The sequence below is a fragment of the Meles meles genome, chromosome 1 (genome assembly GCF_922984935.1).
Source record: "Meles meles chromosome 1, mMelMel3.1 paternal haplotype, whole genome shotgun sequence".
In the NCBI taxonomy this organism is placed as follows: domain Eukaryota; kingdom Metazoa; phylum Chordata; class Mammalia; order Carnivora; family Mustelidae; genus Meles; species Meles meles.
The window spans coordinates 29284129-29305969 of record NC_060066.1 but is presented as its reverse complement, the minus strand read 5'-3'; the positions used below and the strand labels follow the sequence as shown (position 1 = coordinate 29305969).

Below are 21841 nucleotides of genomic sequence, written 5' to 3'. Positions count from 1 at the left end.
TACTGAAAGAACTTAACAAGCTAAATTTGAAGATACCATTGAGTCTAGGAAAAAATGAATAGACTTTTTAAGAAAGATTTTCTTTATTAAAAATGATAAAGAATTTATTTATTTATTTGAGAGAGAGTGCAAGAGCATGAGTAGGGCTGGGAGGGAGGCAGGGGGAGGGGCAAAAGGAGAAGCAGATTCCTCACTGAGCCAGGACCTGGGATCATGACCTGAGCTGAAGGCACTTAACCCACTGAGCCACTCAGGCACTCCTGAATAGGCTTTTAAAGATAATTTTGCATATTCATGATCCAGAATTCTAGCAGCCACTTTAACTCTTGATGTGGCCGGTGTTGGAACAGTGAGTACCTCATCCCACTATCACTTTCATAAAAGTAACACTTTAGAGATACATGTCTATCGGGATATGGCACTATTGCATATTTCTTCTTGATAAGAATAAATTTATAATTTATAAATTTATTTATAAATTATAAATAGACAATTTGTGCATTTAAACCTACAAGCATGAGAAAGTCAAAGGACATGAACAGCGAGTTCTCAGATACATTCTTCTCTACTAGAGGAGTCAAACTCAAGAATTAACTGAGAATTAACAACTACTTTTTTGGCAAGGCTAGGGAAACTAGAACATTTACCCACTGCTAGCTGAATGACAAAACAATATAACCCCTACAGAGGGAAATAGGGCAATAGCTGCCAAAATTATAGGAGCATTTGCTTTTGGCTCAGCATTTCCATTTTGGCAATCTAACTAACATTGGCCTCTGTAACACTTACAAAATGTTTTGTGAACTAGGTGATTCATCACAATATTGTGTGTGCTAGCAGGAAACTGCAAGCTGCCTTGTATCCAGTACAGTGGACTAGTTACATAAAGCCAGACATTGGAACACCAGGCCCTGCTCAAAAAGAGGGAAGAAGATACATATCAATATAACGATATGGTGTATATCATACTATATGATATATATATATGTGTGTATATATATATATCATACTATATGATATATATAAATGTGTATGTATATGTATAAAATGTATAAATATATGTGTTTATATATAAAATACTGTTTTGTTTATGGTATGTTTTGTGGAAGAAAAGAAAGAAAATAGGAATATATAGGGTTATTTGTGTTTATATAAAGTGACACAAAGTGTAAAAACAAAAAAACCAGCAACAGGGTGACTGGTGACTTATTATTGTATAACTTTTTAAAACGTTTTGGTCTTCCAACTAGGTAAATTCATTATTAGATCAAAATAAAATAATAGAGCTGCAGGGTTTACCTCTTGAGAAACTCAGAGGAAATGGGATTTTCTCTGAAAACTTCATATCTCTTGTACAGCTGGGTATTTTTTTTTATCTCAGTGTAGTTATTTTTAAGATTCTTTGAATCAGCATTTTATCTGTAAATTCTGTAAATCAGCATTTTTCTGTAAATTCAAAAATTATTGAGCTTAAGCTAATTTTATTCTTGTGTAAAATACATTTTGGAATGTATTTTGGGAGGGATAAAACAACTGCCAACAAGTTTAACTGATTCCTTGATATATGCTCTTATTGAATATTTTAGTTTCCAACAGCTTTAAAGTTTTCTTTGACTATGATTTTAAAATATGTAATTTTTCTGCAACTTCTTTGAAGTGTTGTCCTGGATTTTCTTAAGTCAAAATATGACCTGTGAATATGAATACTTACTAATATACATATTTCACTGACTATATTGATATTCCTAAATAGTTGAGAGTGTTTACAAGGAAGTTCAGGATTTAGAGAAATGGAAATAAGAGACATCACTGAGGAATTGTGGGTTTAAGTTCCTGGAATGGGACACCAACCCATCCAGTGAACCTCTCAGGCAAGTGGAGTCTGGGAGGCCAGGAAGAGAACCATGACTCACACTGGGCCCCAGGGGCAACACTATGTGGAACCGAGGGAGAGACATGTGAACAGCTTCTTATGGAGAAAACAAAACAGAATCCAGGCAGGGGCACCTGGGTGGCTCAGTGGGTTAAAGCCTCTGCCTTCAGCTCAGATCATGATCCCAGGGTCCTGGGATTGAGCCCCGCGTCCGGCTCTCTGCTTGGTGGGGAGCCTGCTTCTACCTTTCTCTCTGCCTGCCTCTCTGCCTACTTGTGGTCTCTGTCTGTCAAATAAATAAATAAAATCTTTAAAAAGAAAAAACAAACAAACAAACAAAAAAACCAGAATCCAGGCAGCTGACAAGTGAAATTTCAATCCCAAAGTATTAGGAGAAAGGAAACTCAATAGAGGAGAGGAAGAATTCAGATGCCAGGAGACTTGGTCAGGAAAGCTGGTACCAAGTAAAGTGCAGGGCGTGATCTGCTCTTTATTGGGGCCTCTTAAGTGTGTGCCTGGTTAGGAGGGAATTATTAAGATCGCTGATCTGATTTGGACGTAAGTGAAGTTTCATGAAAAATCTACTTCAGGTTTCCTCTATATTAGTAATGAGTATAGCTTCCATTTATTGAGACATTTCATGTGGGGTTACTTCATTTCATTTTGAGACTACTCTAAATTAGGCATTAAAACTTTTTATATTTGAGGAAACAGGTCTAAAATGTTCAACAATGTTCCAAGGTCATACATACATCAAGTTCAACAGCCGGTTAACTGAACACCCAGCTCTGCATTACCTGCTAGGCCCTGGGAATACGGTGGTGAGGGAGGCAGACACCGTGTCTTCTCTCATGCAGCTTACATTCTAATAGGAGAGAGGAGATGGATAATTCATGATAAGGAATAATAAAATTTCAAATAAAAATCATTTTAATGTCCATGTGAAGGAATCGAGGTGCTACTTTGAATCAGGTAGTCAGAGAAGGCCTTGTGAGGAGGGGACACCTGACTTGAAAATGGGATGACCGGGAGGCACCAGCAACAAAAAGATGCGGAGGGGAAGCATTTTATAGACAGCAGGTGGGACCGTTGTGGTTCAGGGTTAGCCTTCTTTGAATCGAAACTTCACGCACTTTCTCATGAAATTCGTGTTTAATCAGATATAGTAATTAAATGTGCTAACTAAAGCAAAATTTGCAAATGAGTATACAGTCATTCTAGCGGTGAATGGACAAATTAGATAAGATTAAATCCCAAGTAGAGTAAGCCGTAAATGGCCGAGCCCTAACAATATTTAATTATCATGTGAAAATGTGCACAAGATTCATATATTTAATTTAAAAAATTAACTTTAACTGATAATTCCTATAAAACTCTAGGACATGACTTGTAATGTTAATTCCCTGTTTTCTTGTTTCCTTACAAGGTCAATCTAGTCCCATGGAAAAGTGGTTTGACAATGAAGCCCATGGAGGTTTATATGGTATTTATATGAACCAAGATGGCCTTCCTGGGTGTTCTCTTATACAGGGATTTACCATTTGGACATGCTGGGATTATGGAATTTATTTTCAGGTAAATGTGATCCAAGGTGGTGATTGTTTATCTTGTTTTATGATTGTACTTTGTACTATGTAACCTACAAGTTGTTTTACAGACCACAGAGAGTGTGCATATCCATAATGTGACTCTGGTTGACAACGGGATGGCCATTTCTTCAATGATTTACATGCCAGCCTCTGTATCTCACAAAATTTCCAGTAAAACAGTGCAGATTAAGGTAAGAAATGAATACAGCCACAGTAAGGAGAAAGGGTAAATTCAGTGAAGTTCTGGTAAGATTGATCTCCTTGACTCCGAAGCCAGGTGAGTCCAAACCTCCTTGCCTTTGTTCTCATTATATTCTGTCGGGAAGTGCTCTATCCTTCCCTCTCCTCCCTGGTCCCCTCACCTCTTTTTGTGTACCACCCTCTAGTCTTGCCACAGGTAGTGAAATTTTCATTTCCTCTACGAATCCTTTCCTGAACTAGCTTAGATAATATTGACACTCTGTCCTCTTTTTGTTCCTGCTGTTCCCTGGGCATATTTCTGTCACAGAAACATAACATGTCATTATACATAATAATTTACCAGCCTAGTTTCCCCTTCCCAGTTTGTCCGTCATTCCACTTAGGGCATAAAGTCACATCCTTTTCATCTTGGCTTTATGAATAACCCCTTCGTCAGACTTCAAGGTTGTGTTTTGCTATGGTAGAATTCAGTATTATCCATTATCATATTTTCCTTGAGAAACAGCTATCATTTAAACTGTATTGTTTGAATTTTTTTTTACATAGAGCTCATTAATTGTTGGAAGTAGCCCTGGATTTAATTGTTCTGATGTCCTAACTAATGATGATCCCAATATTGAACTTTCTGCCACCCACCGGAGTGCTAGACCTCCATCAGGTGAAAATTTTAGAAGTTTAATTTTGGCGTTCATGTGAGTGCATATTTAAAGTTTATTAACTTTCTTTCTTTTATAAAAGGTGGGCGAAGTGGGATTTGCTGGCCTACCTTTGCTTCAGCACATAACATGGCACCCCGGAAACCCCATGCAGGGCTCATGAGTTACAATGCCATTAGTGGCCTTCTGGATATCTCAGGCAAGTTTAAACATAGTCTTGACAAATCTACTCAGTTAAGTTCTATAAAGAATATGTAGAACATATCTAATAATGTTTCACTATTAGTAAAAAAGATCATGATTTAAATGAATCTGTATATGATTTAATGATACATGATTTAAATGATAAATGATTTAAATGATTAAATATGATACATGATTTAAATGAATCTGCTCCGTGTGGAAAGCCAAGAAATCAGACATCAGTCAATTTCAAGAATGGTTCCCTGGCAAAATTTGTAAATGTTAAAGAAGTGACATTTAATTTTCCTTCTAAAACAGCAGAGGAAACACTGGGTACAGTGATTTAATGTTAGTTTCTATAAATTGTAAAAACCCTTTTATATAAGTAGGGTTATATATTAGCATCTCTTTTTACAACTGAAGAAATTTAAATTCATATAACCCAAGAGCTAGTAACATCTATTGACTCTGTCCACCTGTTCGTTTATTTCTTTAGTGCTTCTTCCATAGTTGATACTCTTTGATAATCACTAACATGCCCTCTGTGCTTACTCCCAGAACCCCAAGCACATGCTTTTCTCTCAGTCTTCATTTTCCCAGTCGTCCGGTTCTGTTCCTTCCAGCCCCCTGACTAATTAGCTAAGTGATTTTTTATGTTTATCCTTACCTCACACCACTTCTCTCTTCACACAAAGTGGGTCACCCTGGGTACTACCTAAATTTCTATCCCATAGTAGAATCTGCCCATGCCACTCTCTTCCAAGGCCATCCCCAGGTGGGGCTGAAATACACTGGCATTATATAATAGACTCATTCCAATATTTCATTTTTCAGAGATTTTGACCCCCTTCTCCTACAGTGTGCCATGGAAGTTCTTACCATTCCACTTCATTTAAAGTAGAATGTGATATTTTCCAAACTAAGAAAAGCCATGACAGCCACACGGAGAATACCCCCATCCATAGTGATACTCTCCCTTATCCAGCTTTGTACTCTTTCCCTCTTGATCTCACACCATCACAATTTGCTCTCAGATATATATACTCCTGGTTCCTGGCAGTACATGTTAGTTACTGCAGTTCCTTTGGTATATAATTCCTCTCATCCCGTAGCAGGCATGGCACTCCCCCAGTCAGACCATGTTGAGACTTGACCAGACTTACTGCTCTGTCTTCCAGAAGGGGAGATGGGGATAGGTCCCGAGAAAGGCAAGATTTGCCTTTTCTTTGGAGGTCTTGTCATGATTTCAACAAAGGGTGCAGGAAAGCTCTCTTCTAATAAGGGAGAAGAAGACCACTTATACAGATCTGGAACATTCAAGGGGAACCCAGGGTTTCAAGGCTCAAATTCATCTTCCCTATATTCCCATCCTAACTCAGGTTCCATTCCTTTCCTATCAGAGCCCTGTCTTTGATGTAGGAGACTTGCCAGGGATGAGAATTCAACCTTCTATGAATGCTACATTGGTTTTGTTTTCAGATCCTGAGGTTTGCCTTGAATTTGTGATTCTTTCTTCAGAGCATCAGTGACGGTCAATAGTCACGTACTCTTAGTTTCTCGTAATCGCTGTTTCCCCTTTACCCCTCAAATGCCAAAGTTACTGTACCAGCCAGAGCACATCCTTCTACCTAGATATTATCCCAGTTCACCATGAGTGAAATCTTTTTTTTATTAACATATCATGTATTATTTGCTTGAGGGGTGCAGGTCTGTGAATCATCAGTCTTACACAATTCACAGCACTCACCATTGCGCATACCCTCCCCAATATCCATAATGCAACCACCCTAACCTCCTCCCACAACCCTCAGTTTGTTTCCTGATACCATGAGTGAAATCTTAACAGTGTCACTGTTACAGCTTTCTGCGGCTTCTAGGGGCTATCAGTATTCCACATACCCCCAATAAGGCCATCCTCATTCCCATCCAGACAGCAAGTGAGCTAAATTCATTATTGCATCATTACAGCGTGTATCCTAGGACCACTTCTGGTACTCACTATCTAAATCAGGTGGTCTAAAAGTAAAGCCAGAGATGGGATTCTCGTGCAAGTCGTTTATTAAAGGTGTGTTTTCACAAGAAAGGGAATGAGGAAAGTAGGATAGAGCAGAGCTAAGCAAGGATAGCATCTCAGCTAGAGTCTAGCTCCTTCTTGATACCTCAGGGAGCTGTGTAGTTAGCTGCCCACTCTTGAGGCAAGGCTCTTCTATTCAGTTGTCGGTTAGGCATAGTAGCCCTTTGGTGGTGGTATTGAGTGCAGAATCTCTTAGGAGAGGGAGTTGTCATCTGGTCAAGGACAATTCTCTGGAAAAAGGGGCAGGTGTGTGTAGTTGGCAGCCAATACTTATGGAGGCTGAGGACCAGTGCACTGGGGCCAGTAAAGCAGATCTGTATAGGTTACAGTGTCTGCTACTGTGGTATTTTATTAATATTCATCTACGGGCTCATATTGATGTACATAAAATATCATCTTAGGAAAAAAATATCACCAGGAAGGGCAGTGATATTACATAACTGATGTAAGAATTTTGGAGTCACCTTTTGCTTTTTTTTTTTCTATTTTTGAGTTATTGGATTTTAAGTACAATGGAGATTAAGTTTGAATTCAATAAATTTTATCTTTTGGTCACACAATATATGTAATAAGGCCAAAAGAACCAATGTTTCAATTAGTCTTTGCTGCATAACAAAATACCTCCAAAATTTAGAGTCTTTAAACCATCATTTATTAGCTCCTGATTCTGTGGATTGACAGTTTGGGCTTTGTACAATTGGATAGTTCTTCTTCTGGTCTCACCTGGGATTATTCCTTAGGCTGCCATCAGTTTAAGCAATGAATAATCTAGAATAGTCTCACTTCCATGTCTGGTGGTGGATGCTTGCCAGTGTTTGGTCTGACCATTAGCTAGAGTAAGGGAGGTGATTGGTCCATATGTCTCCTAAGCTCATTCACAAGAGGACCAAGAGAGAGTGAGCCCTAATAGGCAAGCACTTTTCAGATATGCTTATATCACAATTGCTTTTGTTCCATTGGTCAAACCAAATCATATAACTAAGCTCAGAGAAAATATGAGAAGACTATTCAGTGGTATTAATGTAGGGAGGCAACAATCTAACATGAATAGTGGTGGACAGTCTATCACATAAGCCAAGAGCTCTATGTTCGAGGTGGTGTTATATAACGTATTTGCTGGAAAATACATGAAACAGAACTTATTTTATCACCTTCTCCATAGAAAATAATTATTTTTCCATTATTTGTGTTTCAGATTCAACGTTTGTTGGATTTAAGAATGTTTGTTCAGGTGAAACTAATGTGGTATTCATTACTAACCCTTTGAATGAAGATTTACAGCATCCAATCCATGTGAAGAAAATACAGCTGGTTGATACTACTGAACAATCAAAAATATTCATACATAGGCCTGATATAAGGTACAACATAGGAAAGTCTGTTTTTTTTCTTTCGTATTTATAGCTTTCCATTGTCTTTTTTCCCTTGCCATAGATCTGAGAAAGTTGTATTAAAGTAACTATTAATTTCTGTAAAATTTGAATCAGCACCATGAAAATTAAGACAATTTAATGCATCTGTGTTTTCAGTTAAATTGAAGAAGCTACGCTCTAATATATGTATTTTTTCTCATACTGTTTTTTTCCATGCATCCTAAGTAATACTATCATAAAAGATGGAGATCAGGTTAGAAGTGTGTTGTACATAAGCATCTCCCATTAATAGTTATCAGAAATGATGGGGCGCCTGGTGGCTCAGTGGGTTAAAGCCTCTACCTTCAGCTCAGGTCATGATCCCGGGGTCCTGGGATAGAGCCTGCATCAGGGCTCTCTGCTCAGTGGGGAGCCTGCTTCCCTTCCTCTCTCTGCCTGCCTCTCTGCCTACTTGTGATCTCTCTCTGTCAAATAAATAAATAAAATCTTAAAAAAGAGAGAGAGAGAAAAAGAAATGAGAAACATTCCTCTACCATTTCCTTCCTTTTCCTTACCTCTTTTGTTTCCTGTTACTTTCCAAATATCTTACCACACTCACCCCAGCATGCACTTTGAAATTTAATGTCAGCCATTATAATCACAGTGACTGGAAAGATGCAGAAACTCCAAACAGTGACTTTTCAATCACAAAAGTCAGTTGGAGTCAGAATATTTCTAGAAACTGAGCCACTTAGACCTTAAATCTTAAAAGAAGATAGTCAGTAACTGCTATACTTTTAGAAGGTATATGGCCCAGTCACCACTCCCGCCACCCTCCCACCTCCCCCCCCCCACCCCGTACTCTACCTAATGGCCAGCCCAAACACTGGCAAGCACCAACCACCAGACATAGAAGTGAGACTATTCTAGACTATTCATCCCATAAACTGATGGCAGCCTAAGGACTAATCCCAGGTGAGACCAGCAGAAGAACTATCCAAATGAACAAAGCCCAAGCTGCTAATCCATAGAGCTAATAAATGATGGTTTAAAGACTAAATTTTGATGGTATTTTGTTATGCAGCAAAGACTAATTGAAACATTGTCCTTTTGGCCTTATTGGATATATCGTGTGACCAAAAGATAATATACAGACCAGGAATTCAGATGTAAGGCAAGATTGGAGGAAAGACATTTTTTAAACTTTTTTTTTTATTATTTTTTTAATTTATTTGACAGAGAGAAATCACAACTAGGCAGAGAGGCAGGCAGAGAGCCTGATGCGGGGCTCGATCCCAGGACCCTGGGATCATGACCTGAGCCGAAGGCAGAGGCTTTAACCCACTGAGCCACCCAGGCGCCCCGGAAAGACATTTTTTATGAGACATCTTTGAACCATTTTCAGTATGGGAAGAAGACAAGGAGTAATGCTGTCTAATTAGACAGACATCTATTTAGACAAATACAGTGTTTCATAAACAGTTTGACTTCATCTGATTTTGTTTCGGTGATAACTGCACATCTCCTCATTTAGTAATTACTGAACTGCAGTATTTTTTGGCTCAATAGAGCCTCTCCTCACTAGAATATTATTAGCTTCTGTTTGGTTATCATTGGATCTTTCAGAATTAATATGTAATTTTAATACCTAGGTCATGAAGAAAATACTATTTTTGTTTTGTTTTGTTTTTGAAAAGAGAGAGAGCATGCAAATGGGGGGGGGGGGTGAGAGAGAATCTTAAGTAGGCTCCATGCCCAGTGCAGAGCCAGATGTGGGGCTCAATCTTAAGCCCTGCAATCATGACCTGAGCCGAAATCCAGAATTGGATGCTTAACTTACTGAGCCACCCAGGCACCTCAGAAAATACCACATTTTAAAATAGAATGTCTTTGAGCTCTGTGCTTTTATCAAGATGCTACTGGCCTTTTCCCAGATCCCTTTTCACCCAAAGCTCTAAATATTGGGAGGGAGTTCACCCAGGCCGCCAAAAGCTCTAAATATTGGCCAATAATGACCTACACTTGCTCTCTTTTCCAGAAAATTACACTTAGCTGAATAGGAATAGCCTTAGGCAGCTAAAACCCTCCCTAAAAGCACCTCCTTGCAGCCCATGGAAAATGACTAGTTTATACCGGAGTAGAAAAGGCCAGCCCCCTTGTCTCAAGGTGGGAGCAACCCTAGGTGCAATTGATGACCCAGAGGTGCCCCTGGGATCAGAATGAAGCTAGTCCATAGACCACAGTAATCTCGATTTCCTTCCTTCGTCTTATGTGGCTTCTCTCCTTTTTTGTGAGAATTCCTTCAATAAATTGCTTGAACAGAAATCTGCATTTCAGGCTCTGTTTCTCTGCGACATGAAGTAAAAACAGAGCCCTAAGTCATAATATAAAAGTGCCACTGGGTACTCTACCTACAGACTTGCTCACAATAGCATCTTCGCATGCTTGAACACAAAAAACCATGAGCTACAGAAATACTTATTCAAGTCAACTCCAAAATTATTATTGTACAGTAAGGGGCAACTTACCCTATCCTGTCTCTCTTACAGCAGAAAGGGAAAGAGATGCTAAATACTTCCTAATAGTTCTGAGCATTCCACTATTATTTTGTTGTTATGACTTTGGAATAAGTCCTATTTCCCTGTAGTATATATCATGACATAGTATAACTATACTGTATACCATGTATAGTATGTAATGTGAAGTATATTGCAAGTTAAGCATCTATTTTATTATTATTACCAGTTAACAATCAGCTACTTCAGGTAGCTCAAGATGAAGGCAGAACACCATCTATGGTTCATGATAAGTATGTAGTATTTCATCTCTTACAGTTTGGGTATTTACAGACTGGTTACAAAAATATGTAGCATAGTGGGACACCTGAGTGGCTCAGTGGGTTAAGCCGCTGCCTTCAGCCGCTGCATTGGGCTCCCTGCTCAGTGGGGAGCCTACTTCCCCCTCTCTCTGCCTGCTACTCTGCCTGCTTGTGATCTCTCTCTCTCTCTGCCAAATAAATAAATAAAACCTTTAAAAAATATGTAGTATAGCAATCATAATCGAAATATATCTTTGTATATACATAAATAAAAGTCTATATAATATTATATACTAATCTGCAATTGATGATGGCCTAAGAAATTGAGAAGGGGGACTGAACTTTAAGTATTTAGATTATTTTATAATACTCATATAATACTTTTGTAAATTTTAAAGACCCATAAAAAAAGATGGGAGAGACTTCCAACGAAGGGATTTTGTATGTCCTACACAACAGACTGTTGGCCTGCTCAGTGGGGCAATGTTAGTATATTGTGAGCCATGCGTAAGGTTGAAATCTATCATTTAACAAAATATGGAACAACAAAATGGAATTCTAATTTTATATCTCACAGGTATAACCTGTCCTTTTGAAATGTTAATGAGTTAATAATAATAACATAACAAACCAAGAGAATGGAAAATCAGACCTTCTTACAATACTAGTTACATACGCTCCTTGGTCCCATTTTGAATCCTTTCTGAAATGATAAGTTTTAATCAGTCAAAAAACTTTGGATACTCTCTTATCAAATGCTCAACTGAAATGCTCTCTGGAAACAGGGGAAGGATAATAACTATGTATATTCATGTGTTTTGCCTTTTCTCCTCAGTAAGGTGAATCCAGCTGATTGTGTAGACATGGTTTGTGATGCCAAAAGGAAATCTTTTCTTAGAGATATGGATGGTTCCTTTCTGGGAAATTCTGGTTCAGTGATACCTCAAGCAGAATATGAATGGAACGGAAATAGTCAATTTGGAATTGGAGACTACAGGATTCCTAAGGTGATGCTCACATTCCCAAATGGCAGTAGAATGCCTGTCACTGAGAAAGCACCATACAAAGGTTTGTTGGATATTCTTCTGTTAGTTCTCAAGTTTGTGAAACAAAATATATCTTTTATTTTTAGTAATTGGGGTAATAAACCAATAATATATTTTCTACTTACTAATCTTACATAAAAGAAGAAGTATATGGATGTTTTTGGAGAGATTGCTTTTCCTCACTAAAACGTATATACCTATTTTTAGGAATTATTAGAGATTCAACCTGTAAATACATTCCACAATGGCAGAGCTATCAGTGCTTTGGGATGGAATATGCAATGATGGTTATTGAAAGCCTGGATTCTGACACGGAAACTCGAAGACTCTCACCAGTGGCTATAGTGAGCAATGGTTATGTTGATCTCATTAACGGTACGTGTTCAGTATAAACAAACTAGTAGTTACTCAAAGCAGTCACTATTTATTACATGCATGGAGACATCTCACAAATTATTTATCACATTGAACTAACAAACATCAGGACTGCTTTCCTTCTGCTTGTAAGAAAAGATCTACATGCAGGAGGGCTGTCTGATGCTTCAGTGGATTCCCCTATTAGAAAGCCAGGATAGTTATTCCAAATTAACCATTAGAAGAAGAGGAGAGTTATTCCTTGACTGATCTTCATACCTATATTAATAAGGTGGCATAAATATTTTAAGGAAAAATTGACCTTAGTGTCTCCAAAAAGACAATTTGCTTTACATAAATTAATACACAAGTATTGTGTTATTTGGAATACTTGAGAAGTTATTTTCAACCTACTTGGTTTTTATTTTTGTGACTCCTTCTAAGACTTAATCTTGAATCAGTGTGTTTTGGGACTTGTTTGTTTTCATTCCTGGTTCCTTTCACTGTCAGGAACATCTTGGCAAGCTCCAGGGTCTAGGCTTCCTACATCCTGGTCATGGGTGAGTCTAGTAGAGAGGGCAGACAGTGGTCTACGTAAGAATTCAGATCAACTTTTTGACTTTTGAATCAATAAGATGAACTTCTAGGAGCTGCAGAAAATAGAGGGAAAGGACTCATTGTATTACCCAGAAATAGTATTGGGGGGGAGGGTTCAAAGATTAGTCCCTAAGATGGCTTAAGGGTCTTTCCAGTGCTGAAGGGACATGTAACCTGGATCAGAAAGATTTCTGTGCCCTGGCAGTGTCAAAACATGGACTGAAATATCCTGAGATTCAACAAAATAGCCAGTACCCCACAAAAATATTCATTTTTTAAAAATGTGTTGGCAAGGAGATTAAAGAACACCCACGAAATGATGATATTTAAAAAAAAAAAAAAACGTGTTCAAGAAAATAGAATGAGCTAAATCAAGGGTGTCCCAAAGTTACATGATTTCAAGTCTCTCCTCACTTCTGTTGCCTGCAACATGCAATTTGCCTGGTTTCTCTGGCCCATAATCAACCCAGTTTTAAGGGCTGCCTCTCAAATCTTACAAAGCAGAGAGCTTGTGGGAAGAACTTTAGACCAGTCAGTGTGAATAATGGAGATATTTTCAAATTGCCCCATTTTATATGCTAGAGAAAGATTTTAGTCTATTTATTTTTATATTTTTCTTTTTGAAAAGAATACAAGCTTTTGATTTACAATAGTGATATGACATTTCTCTTAAAAATAAATTTAAATTTTTAAAAGTGACTGTCAATTTAAAGAAAAGTCTTAAGTAAATGATGATAGTATTATAAAAATTATGAAGATGTTGAAAGAATCACTGAGGCATAAGATGCAACCACATTAGATTGGGGGGAAAAAAATCCCAAAGTAAAAGTTATTGAATATCACTAAAGTTTCCTTTAAAATTTTAATACTCAATTTCATTTATTTTTTTAAAATGGCTTTTGCTACTCTGAATTTTTCATTTTATACATAGAAATTTCTTTCTGTTTTCAAAACTCACAAGGGAGGTTTATTTAAATGCAGAATTTACATTTTGGATGCTAAGAGAAAGTTGATATTCTACATGAGCTCCAGAAGTTTATATTGATTTAAAATTTGATTGAAGTTCAGTTATAAATATTGACAAGAATTCCAAGTAAGCCAGGAAATTGAGCAAAGCTAATGAATAAATACATCAAGAAAATTTATCACTCCATATCTCACTCAATGTTTTATAATCCCAGCCACTTTAAAACTGAAGTGAAGTAGAGAAGCTTGCTACTGGTCATGCTATGCCTGTTCTGGAAATGTCTGGATTCAGGTAGAAGAGCAGTCTCTAATAAAAATGTATTAAAATAACAATGGAGGAAGATTATAGACTTCATAAAAAACAAACTTAAGAGTTTGTCGAATTTACAAATTAACTGATGAAGAAATGAGTATGTGAAAGAATTAACAAATCCATGGTTTAGCCATACAAATGTCCATATTTCCAAGTACAGGCTCTGTTTTTTTTTTTTTTTTTAAAGATTTTATTTATTTATTTGACAGACAGAGATCACAAGTAGGCAGAGAGGCAGGCAGAGAGAGAGGAGGAAGCAGGCTCCCCGCTGAGCAGAAAGCCCAATGCGGGACTCGATCCCAGGACCCCGAGATCATGACCTGAGCCGAAGGCAGCGGCTTAACCCACTGAGCCACCCAGGCGCCCCCAGGCTCTGTTTTTAATAAATTAACTCCGTAACTTTACATTTAGCATTAAACAGTCTGAGAAAATTGGCTCCTCGCCTAAACTCGCATTTGGTAGGTAGCATTTTCTTTCTTACCATGTGGCTGGGACTTAAATGTGATTTTTGAAGTAGAGAATCATATAAAACCTACTGTTTCCTTCAAGGACCCTTGCTGTGCAAACTCAACACATTTGACCCTACAAGTAAACAAGTAAGGGTAATAGGAAGGAGTTGCATCCTGCCTTCTTTTTAAGCTAAGGATAGATGGGTGGATGGATAATGGATGTAAATGCTGAACTTGACCCTGCAATTTATTTTTAATACAGTTACTCTTCAGGGTTCGTGCTAAATAATATTCGTGACATAGAATGTGAACTTTCATTTCTGTGGCTTTAGGCCCACAGGATCATGGCTGGTGTGCTGGATACACATGCCAGAGAAGACTGTCCCTGTTTCATAGCATTGTGGCTCTGAACAAATCTTATGAAATTTACTTCACTGGCACCAGCCCTCAGAACCTTCGGCTGATGTTGCTTAATGTCGACCATAGAAAGGTAACGCAAGATAGAAATGACTTCTTGAGTTATCGGTGTTGGTTATTGACATCTATTTCTATATGCTAAGGATTTATCTCCTCCCCTGTGCTCTTGAACATCGTCACAAGGATCATCAGGGTACGACTAAAAATATGCTTAATTCAGAAAGTTTTCATCAGCCTGAGAACATACATGCATACCGCGCATCTGTCCCCCATCATGACAGTGAGGCCTGTGATTTGCGTGATTGGCAGCAAAGCTGAACTTTTGTGTAAAAGTAGTGCACATCCAGGATTGGTGACTGGAATTATATATTTATTTTGCCATGCTGCTGTTTATATATTTCAGGAGCACACCTTTGGAATTTATTCAGCAATCACAGCACATTATTTTAAGTATCGTCAACAATATCAGATCTTTGCTATGAACTGCATTCAGCTAGGACAGTTAAGTTTATATACACTGTGCCAGTGGGAATAGAGTATGAGGTTACACAATAGTTTCATAACTGAGATTTTTTTCCCCCCAAAGAATATGAGACTCAAAAGTCCCAGAGTATTAGGAATGTGAAGAAAGGGTGTGGAGAAGATGAAGCAGAAAGGATAGTAGCAAAGAGAGACACACCTGCTCCTTCTCAGAGGATAAGCAACCTCATCCTTTCATTTGCTGGAGATAAAACCTTGGCCCTGTTCTTGATTTCTGCCTCTGGGTTGTATCCCTCACCGAGTCCATCTGCAAATCCTGTTGCGTGTCCCTTCAAGAGATCCAGAATCTGACACTTCTTACCACCATCACGGCTATCACCCACTTTGAGCCAACGTTATTTCTTCCCTGGATTAAGGCAGTTGGCTCCCAGTTCCTCCCACCGCTCTGCTTCTGCCTGCTCTATTGTCTGTTCTCACCTCAGCAGACACAGAGAGACCTTCAAATTCACACCAGGTCACTCCTTGCCCCAAATGCTGCCATGATTTCCCCACTGGGCTTTGTACAGAGCCAGAGTCCCCACATCCTTAGCTCGCTGACTGCAACTCTTCCAGCCACACTGAGCTCCTGCTGTTCCAAACCACCTCACACCTGTTACCCCCTGGGCCTATGTTCCAGATGTTGAGTCTGTCTGGAACCTTCTGCCCTAGGTGCCTAACTCCTCCTCCCCGGAGCATTCCTCCCCCAACCGCATTCCTCCAACAGGCCTAGCATGTTCACCCCACCGCGGTTGGCTCTCCCAATTATTTATACTCTGCTCTACCTTTCTTTTTTCCACGGCACTTAACCACCTCCTAGCATGCTTCATATTTTCCTTATTATTGCTACTATTTATTTGTCTCTTTCCTCGCACTAGAATATAAGCTCAAAGAGAGCAAGGGCTTATGACAGCTCCTAGAATAGGGCCTGATTTAGACAGGCCCTCAAATTTTTGAACAGAAGATAATATTTTTAATTTTAAAAATAACTATGCAGTGATATAACTCTTAATGTGCTGAGCCTCTGAAGACAATCTCAAAAGAAGATTCCAAAACTATGTATAGCTTATTAGATTCCTTATTAATATCTCTCTGCCCTTGTCAAAGCTAGTCTCCTTACTTTATGATTATACCTGTGGCATGAGATGTGAGGAGTATAAACATGGAAAATGAACAAAACTGAACCAGAGAGTGTAGTTATTTTGATTAATTTTTAATCAATCTTACTACCAAATTTGTCTCAGAGATAAGCATTTTTTTCAACATTAACTAATTTTGTATGGTGGCATTACAGAGCACTGCTAAATTCCCTGTTTCGTCCTGTCTCTGGAGTTGAAACCTGTATTGGAACTTGTTATCTTTTAAAGGAAGTGTTTCTTTTAGAGATACTCTTTTAATTCTTTTTACGTTACGCTTTTCTACTGCGAATCATCGATTAAGGGTTAAGTTGTAACATCTGTATGAATGGTTGAATGCAAGGGCATTTATAAATTTTAACTCCGTATTTATCATCGATCCATACAACTTAGTTTTACTATTTTACAGAAGGTGTATATAGTTGAAGGACATGTTTAAGTGCTAAATTCTAAAAATTCTGTTTCATTGTTCTCTTAAGAAACAAAAATGTCGTTTATTTTTAACAGGCTGTGGTGGTAGGAATTTTTTTCCCCACACTTCAGCGTTTGGATGTCTATGTGAACAATGCATTGGTTTGCCCCCAAAATACAGTATGGAACCCTCAACAGAAATACTGTGAACCTAATAGACATCTATACACAGGTATTTCCTCAGAAAAAGAGTACACATTACATTTGTACTTAATTATGTATGAAATTATTTGTAATGTTTCATTATTAATATTATTAGTTCCTGAGATATTGATGAACACAAGGGAAGATATTGTTAGTCACAGTCCACCAAATTCTAAGATGTGTTCATTTATGACATATGTGTCCTGAAAGAGTATTCCTGATGTACATTCTTATGTACCTGCGTACATGCAGATATAAGCTTTTATGTATCTTGCACATTCCTTTCCCCCCTGAGGACATTTATGTTCTACATGCAGTTCAGCTATTTCTTTACACAGAAGAAATTTGGCTTAGAATTTTTACCCTGTTTCCACTTTACTTCTGCTCAGAGCCAAAATTAATTAGCGGTTACCAGAAGTATTGCCAAGAAAGCTAGTATAACATCAGCTGAACATAATGAAGTCATATAATAAATTCTGGATTTAAATGAAATATATGGGAAGCACTAAACTTACCCACTCACCAATATTTGCAAGATCAGGATTTATATCTGCTCACGGAAGTCCTTTTCTTAAACAGGGTACTAATAAGGCCATTACCTTCCATTCTACTTGTGCTCTTATCATTTTTAGAAATGCCCCATGATCTAGGTTAACAATGATATAAATGTGTGCTGTAGATCATAACATCAGCTAGACATGAGAGTAGCAATGGATAACCCATATTCATTACTGTGTATGGAGCCAGTCTTATTCCTGCCAGTCATCTGACTAGCTAGTGCTTCCAGAAATGTTACTATGTGCCAGGCACTGTTCTAATGCTTTGTAGATAATAACTCATTGTTACTATATTCTAATAATAGCCATAGGAGCAAGACACAGATGAGTAAACTGAGACAAAAGGAGAAGAATCTATTTGCTACAGTCTCTGCCTTATCTCTGAGAGCTGCCATAACCAAATACCATGAAGTGGGTGGCTTAAAAGCAGAAATTTATTTTGTCACAATTCTGGAGGCTAGAAGTACGAGGTCAGGGTGCTAGAAGGGTCAGGTTCTGGTGAAAGCTCTCTTCCTCCTGGCTTGCAGATGGCTGCCTTCTCACTGTATCATCCCAGGGCAGACAGAGCAATGGCAGGCTATGGGCATCTCCTTTCATGAGAGCACTAGTCCTTCGTGCAGTTCCCACCCTCATCGAAGGCTAACGACTTATCAAAGGCCCCATCTCCGAATACTCTAACATAGGGTGTTAGGGCTCTAACACGTGAATCCGGGGGGTGGGGGGTAGCACAATTCAGTCCACGGTAATTTAAAGATGGTGAGGGCAGAACAGGGACTTGAACCCATAGTCTGGCTCTAGAAGCCATGCACTTGACCATTATGTCATACTGCCTCCTTATAAGTTAAGAGAGTCCATGTTTTCACTTTTTATATACAAATAACTACCCATATTTACAGCGTAATTTTCATCCATTTTAATTCTTTTTAAAAATATCCGTTTTGGTACCAAATACTCTATCATTCGAATCGGGGAAATAGAAACTATCTCAAGAAACTGTATTTAAGATAAGGAATTGGAAAAAAAATTAAGATAGGGAATTGGTTACATAAGTGTTGAAAGGCTGAAAAACACTACTTCTACCACCTTCTTATCAACATTTTTTCTGATGCAGCATTGCTTTTAAATGAACATTTTGCTTTGGCACTGAGACTGCAAAATTGCTTCCCTGTATTATGAATCTATGCATATTATTTTAGATTACCCAAAATGTTTTATTATGTGTGTCTCTGCTTCCTTCCATTACTGTGAAGGCATGAGGAAGTTACCCAGGATAAATGGTGCATGCCCCCTCTAAATGTGGTTTGAGAGCATCTTCGATTCATAATATAAAACCACAGCCTTCAGATTCACACAATGTTTAAACCAAATTGCTTCTAGAACTTGTACTAGTAGATATGAAAGAAATACTTGGTAATAATGAAATGCCTTCTTATTACCAACTGCGATGAATGTCTATTACATGCATAAAAAATATCTTCTTCTTCCTAAAATTTTATTTTTCTTAGTAAGCCTCACTGTGAAATGTGGTAGGAAGCTACGTGTCTCATTCCAGTACTGTTACATGATTTAGCCTTTGTCTGGGTTCAGTATGTGTTAGTGGATTTATTAGCTCTTAGACATTTTTGATACTCTGCCATAAACTTATATATATATATTCATTCATTTTATATATATGTAAAAAATCTCAGTCACTTTTACAAAACTCAGTTCCCTAGTAGAATGTGTTTTCCATTAACCAAAGGTTTTTCAGGCTGAAATGTAAACCTGTTTCATTGGTATAAAATCCCTCTGAAATATTTTAGTATATACTTCGTTTGTATTACTTCCTTTTGTCCTTGGTAAAAATAGAAGCACTGAATTGTAAATGCTCTTTAAGAGTTGATGTATAGCTCTGCATAAACTAGATGGCTATTAAAGTTAAATTTACATTTTTAAATTACCAAATGCCTTTGGTAAAGGCTTTAAAATTCTGAGCATGTAAACAGTGCTACCAATATAATATAGGCTCTGGGTTCATAATTGGATTTTATTTCTCAATTATGCTGTATCTATAGCTAATTGTTTTTAAAATAAAGGTAATGTGTAATGATGATTGATGGTATTATTTAAGTGGTTGCCTTTAATTTTGCGTTCAGTTTTATAAGTTTTTTTTTAATATGCATACTTTCGTATGGAAGAATAGTGTTGATTTTTTCAGAATTTCCTACATTTAAACAAATATTAAATACTACATGGTAACTGTGGTAACATAGATATTTTTAACGGTGCTGTTTTGGCTTTTTTTCCTCCATAGAGCAATTCCTTCCTAACCTGAATTCCACTGTCCTTGGTGAAAACCACTTTGATAGAACCTACCAGATGCTTTACCTTTTGGTTAAAGGAACTATACCTGTTGAAATCCACACCACCGCCGTCATATTTGTTTCTTTCCAATTACCTGCTGTAACAGAAGATGACTTCTATAGCTCTCATAATCTGGTTAGAAATCTTGCCTTGTTCCTAAAGATACCAAGTGACAAAATCCGTGTCAGCAAATTAATGCGAGGGAAGAGTCTGCGGAGGAAAAGATCCACAGGACTCACAGTGGAATTGGAGATTGGCGATCCTCCTCCTCCGTTCTTAAGCAATGATACTGCAGGTATGAAGAGGAGACATTTGAGTTGGAAGAATGTAATACCAGATCCACATTCACAAATGACCCTGTCAGGGCCTGGTAAACCTGGCCTCAGGAAGTCCCACCAACCCCACATCCTGAGCCCTGGAAGGGCCTAGACACTCTTTTCCCTACTCTACTCCTGTAATCCCAAAATATTTTGGAATTATGAAGGAACTTTAGCCTCCATTTCATTATTATAGCAATTAGTGAATTCAACAAAAGGATTTGACCTACTTTAGAAGACTTGAGAGGTGACCTAAGTAATTGACCTTACAGCTGTGAGATTAAGCATAAAAAGAGTCAGTCAACAAAAAGAGGAAGGTAAGAATGTTCAACTCTAAGGAGACAGTTGTTAGAAGTGGTGCATTAGAGGAACTGGAGAAGGTCTGACTGGTCTGTGGTGGCAGGAGCCAGGAAGGCCAAGGTGGTGGAGGTGAAATTGAGAGGTAGGTGCTAGATCATGGGAAGTAGGCAGGTGCTAGATGGTAGGCAGGTAATAGTAGGCAGGTGCTAGATCATGGGAAACCAAAAGAAGCTCTTTTCTCCATAAGCTAAAAGGATTGTGGATATTTTGCCAAGGAATGCGTAGACCTTTGGAGATTCTGAGCTGTAGTGAAGTCACCAGTTTACCCTAACAAATGCAGATGTGCGGGAATATGTTCTATCTTTAATTCCTATGACTGATCCAGGCATCAGCTGTCACATCTTCCCCTGTCCCTCACTCTCTACATCCCCGTATTTTAGGTACAGAGATAAAAACAAGCTCACCTGTCTGATCAGAGGTATCTTTGCTGCTTTAAATTATTTCCTTAGAATGACTCAGTTTGGGCGTTTGAGTAAATGTTTAGCCCTTCAGATTTTTTCTTTTCCATCTGCTTAAGTTGGTATCAGAATACCAAAGGGGCTTTCCAGTCTTCAGACCTCTATGTTGCCTCTTGTTTTCATAGTCTCTGTTACCGGGTGGTGGTCTTCTCTGCTCTGCACTGCACTCAAGCTTGTCTTGAGGTGAACTGGACTTTCCTGGCCTTTTGGCACCCATCCCAAGCATGCATTCCCAACTGTGCCATTGTCTTTGGTAGTCAAGCACAAGTCTCACCCAGGCACACCCATCTCCAAAAAAATGAGACTTAGATCCCTGTCAGAGGAAGGTTACCATCCAGCTAATGAAGCGTAAGCTTCAAGGCCTTATGCTTGTACAAGTCGTAGGACAGACCTGAGAGAAGGGACCATTTAGTAATGTGACCCAATCATTGTTACTATCAAAGTTGCAGAAGTAGGACTTTTCCTCATTCTTTTTCTTAAAGAGAGCCTCCAAACTGCATAGAAAATCTGGATCTGCCTTATCTCTGTCCAGCATCTTTTTCCTTATGCCCCAGGGCTCTCTTATATGTCAACCTGCGTACTGGGTGAAGTTCTCGCCTTCTGCCTTTAGAGGTCATCACTCATGACCCCAGGAGGTTTGCTTCCAAGGAT

At 38.3% G+C, this 21841-nt stretch overlaps 1 protein-coding gene across 1 annotated transcript in view; it reads left to right on the top strand.

Annotated features, from left to right (window-relative positions):
• The window catches only part of PKHD1L1 (PKHD1 like 1), a 161888-nt gene that overhangs the window by 128218 nt on the left and 11829 nt on the right, over positions 1-21841 (top strand). The window contains exons 64-73 of the mRNA XM_046015318.1: positions 3300-3448; positions 3531-3653; positions 4210-4321; positions 4402-4518; positions 7772-7937; positions 11582-11814; positions 12000-12167; positions 14804-14961; positions 17048-17183; positions 20006-20350. Coding sequence (XP_045871274.1) covers positions 3300-3448; positions 3531-3653; positions 4210-4321; positions 4402-4518; positions 7772-7937; positions 11582-11814; positions 12000-12167; positions 14804-14961; positions 17048-17183; positions 20006-20350 — 1707 coding nt within the window. The remainder of the gene's footprint in view (positions 1-3299; positions 3449-3530; positions 3654-4209; positions 4322-4401; positions 4519-7771; positions 7938-11581; positions 11815-11999; positions 12168-14803; positions 14962-17047; positions 17184-20005; positions 20351-21841) is intronic.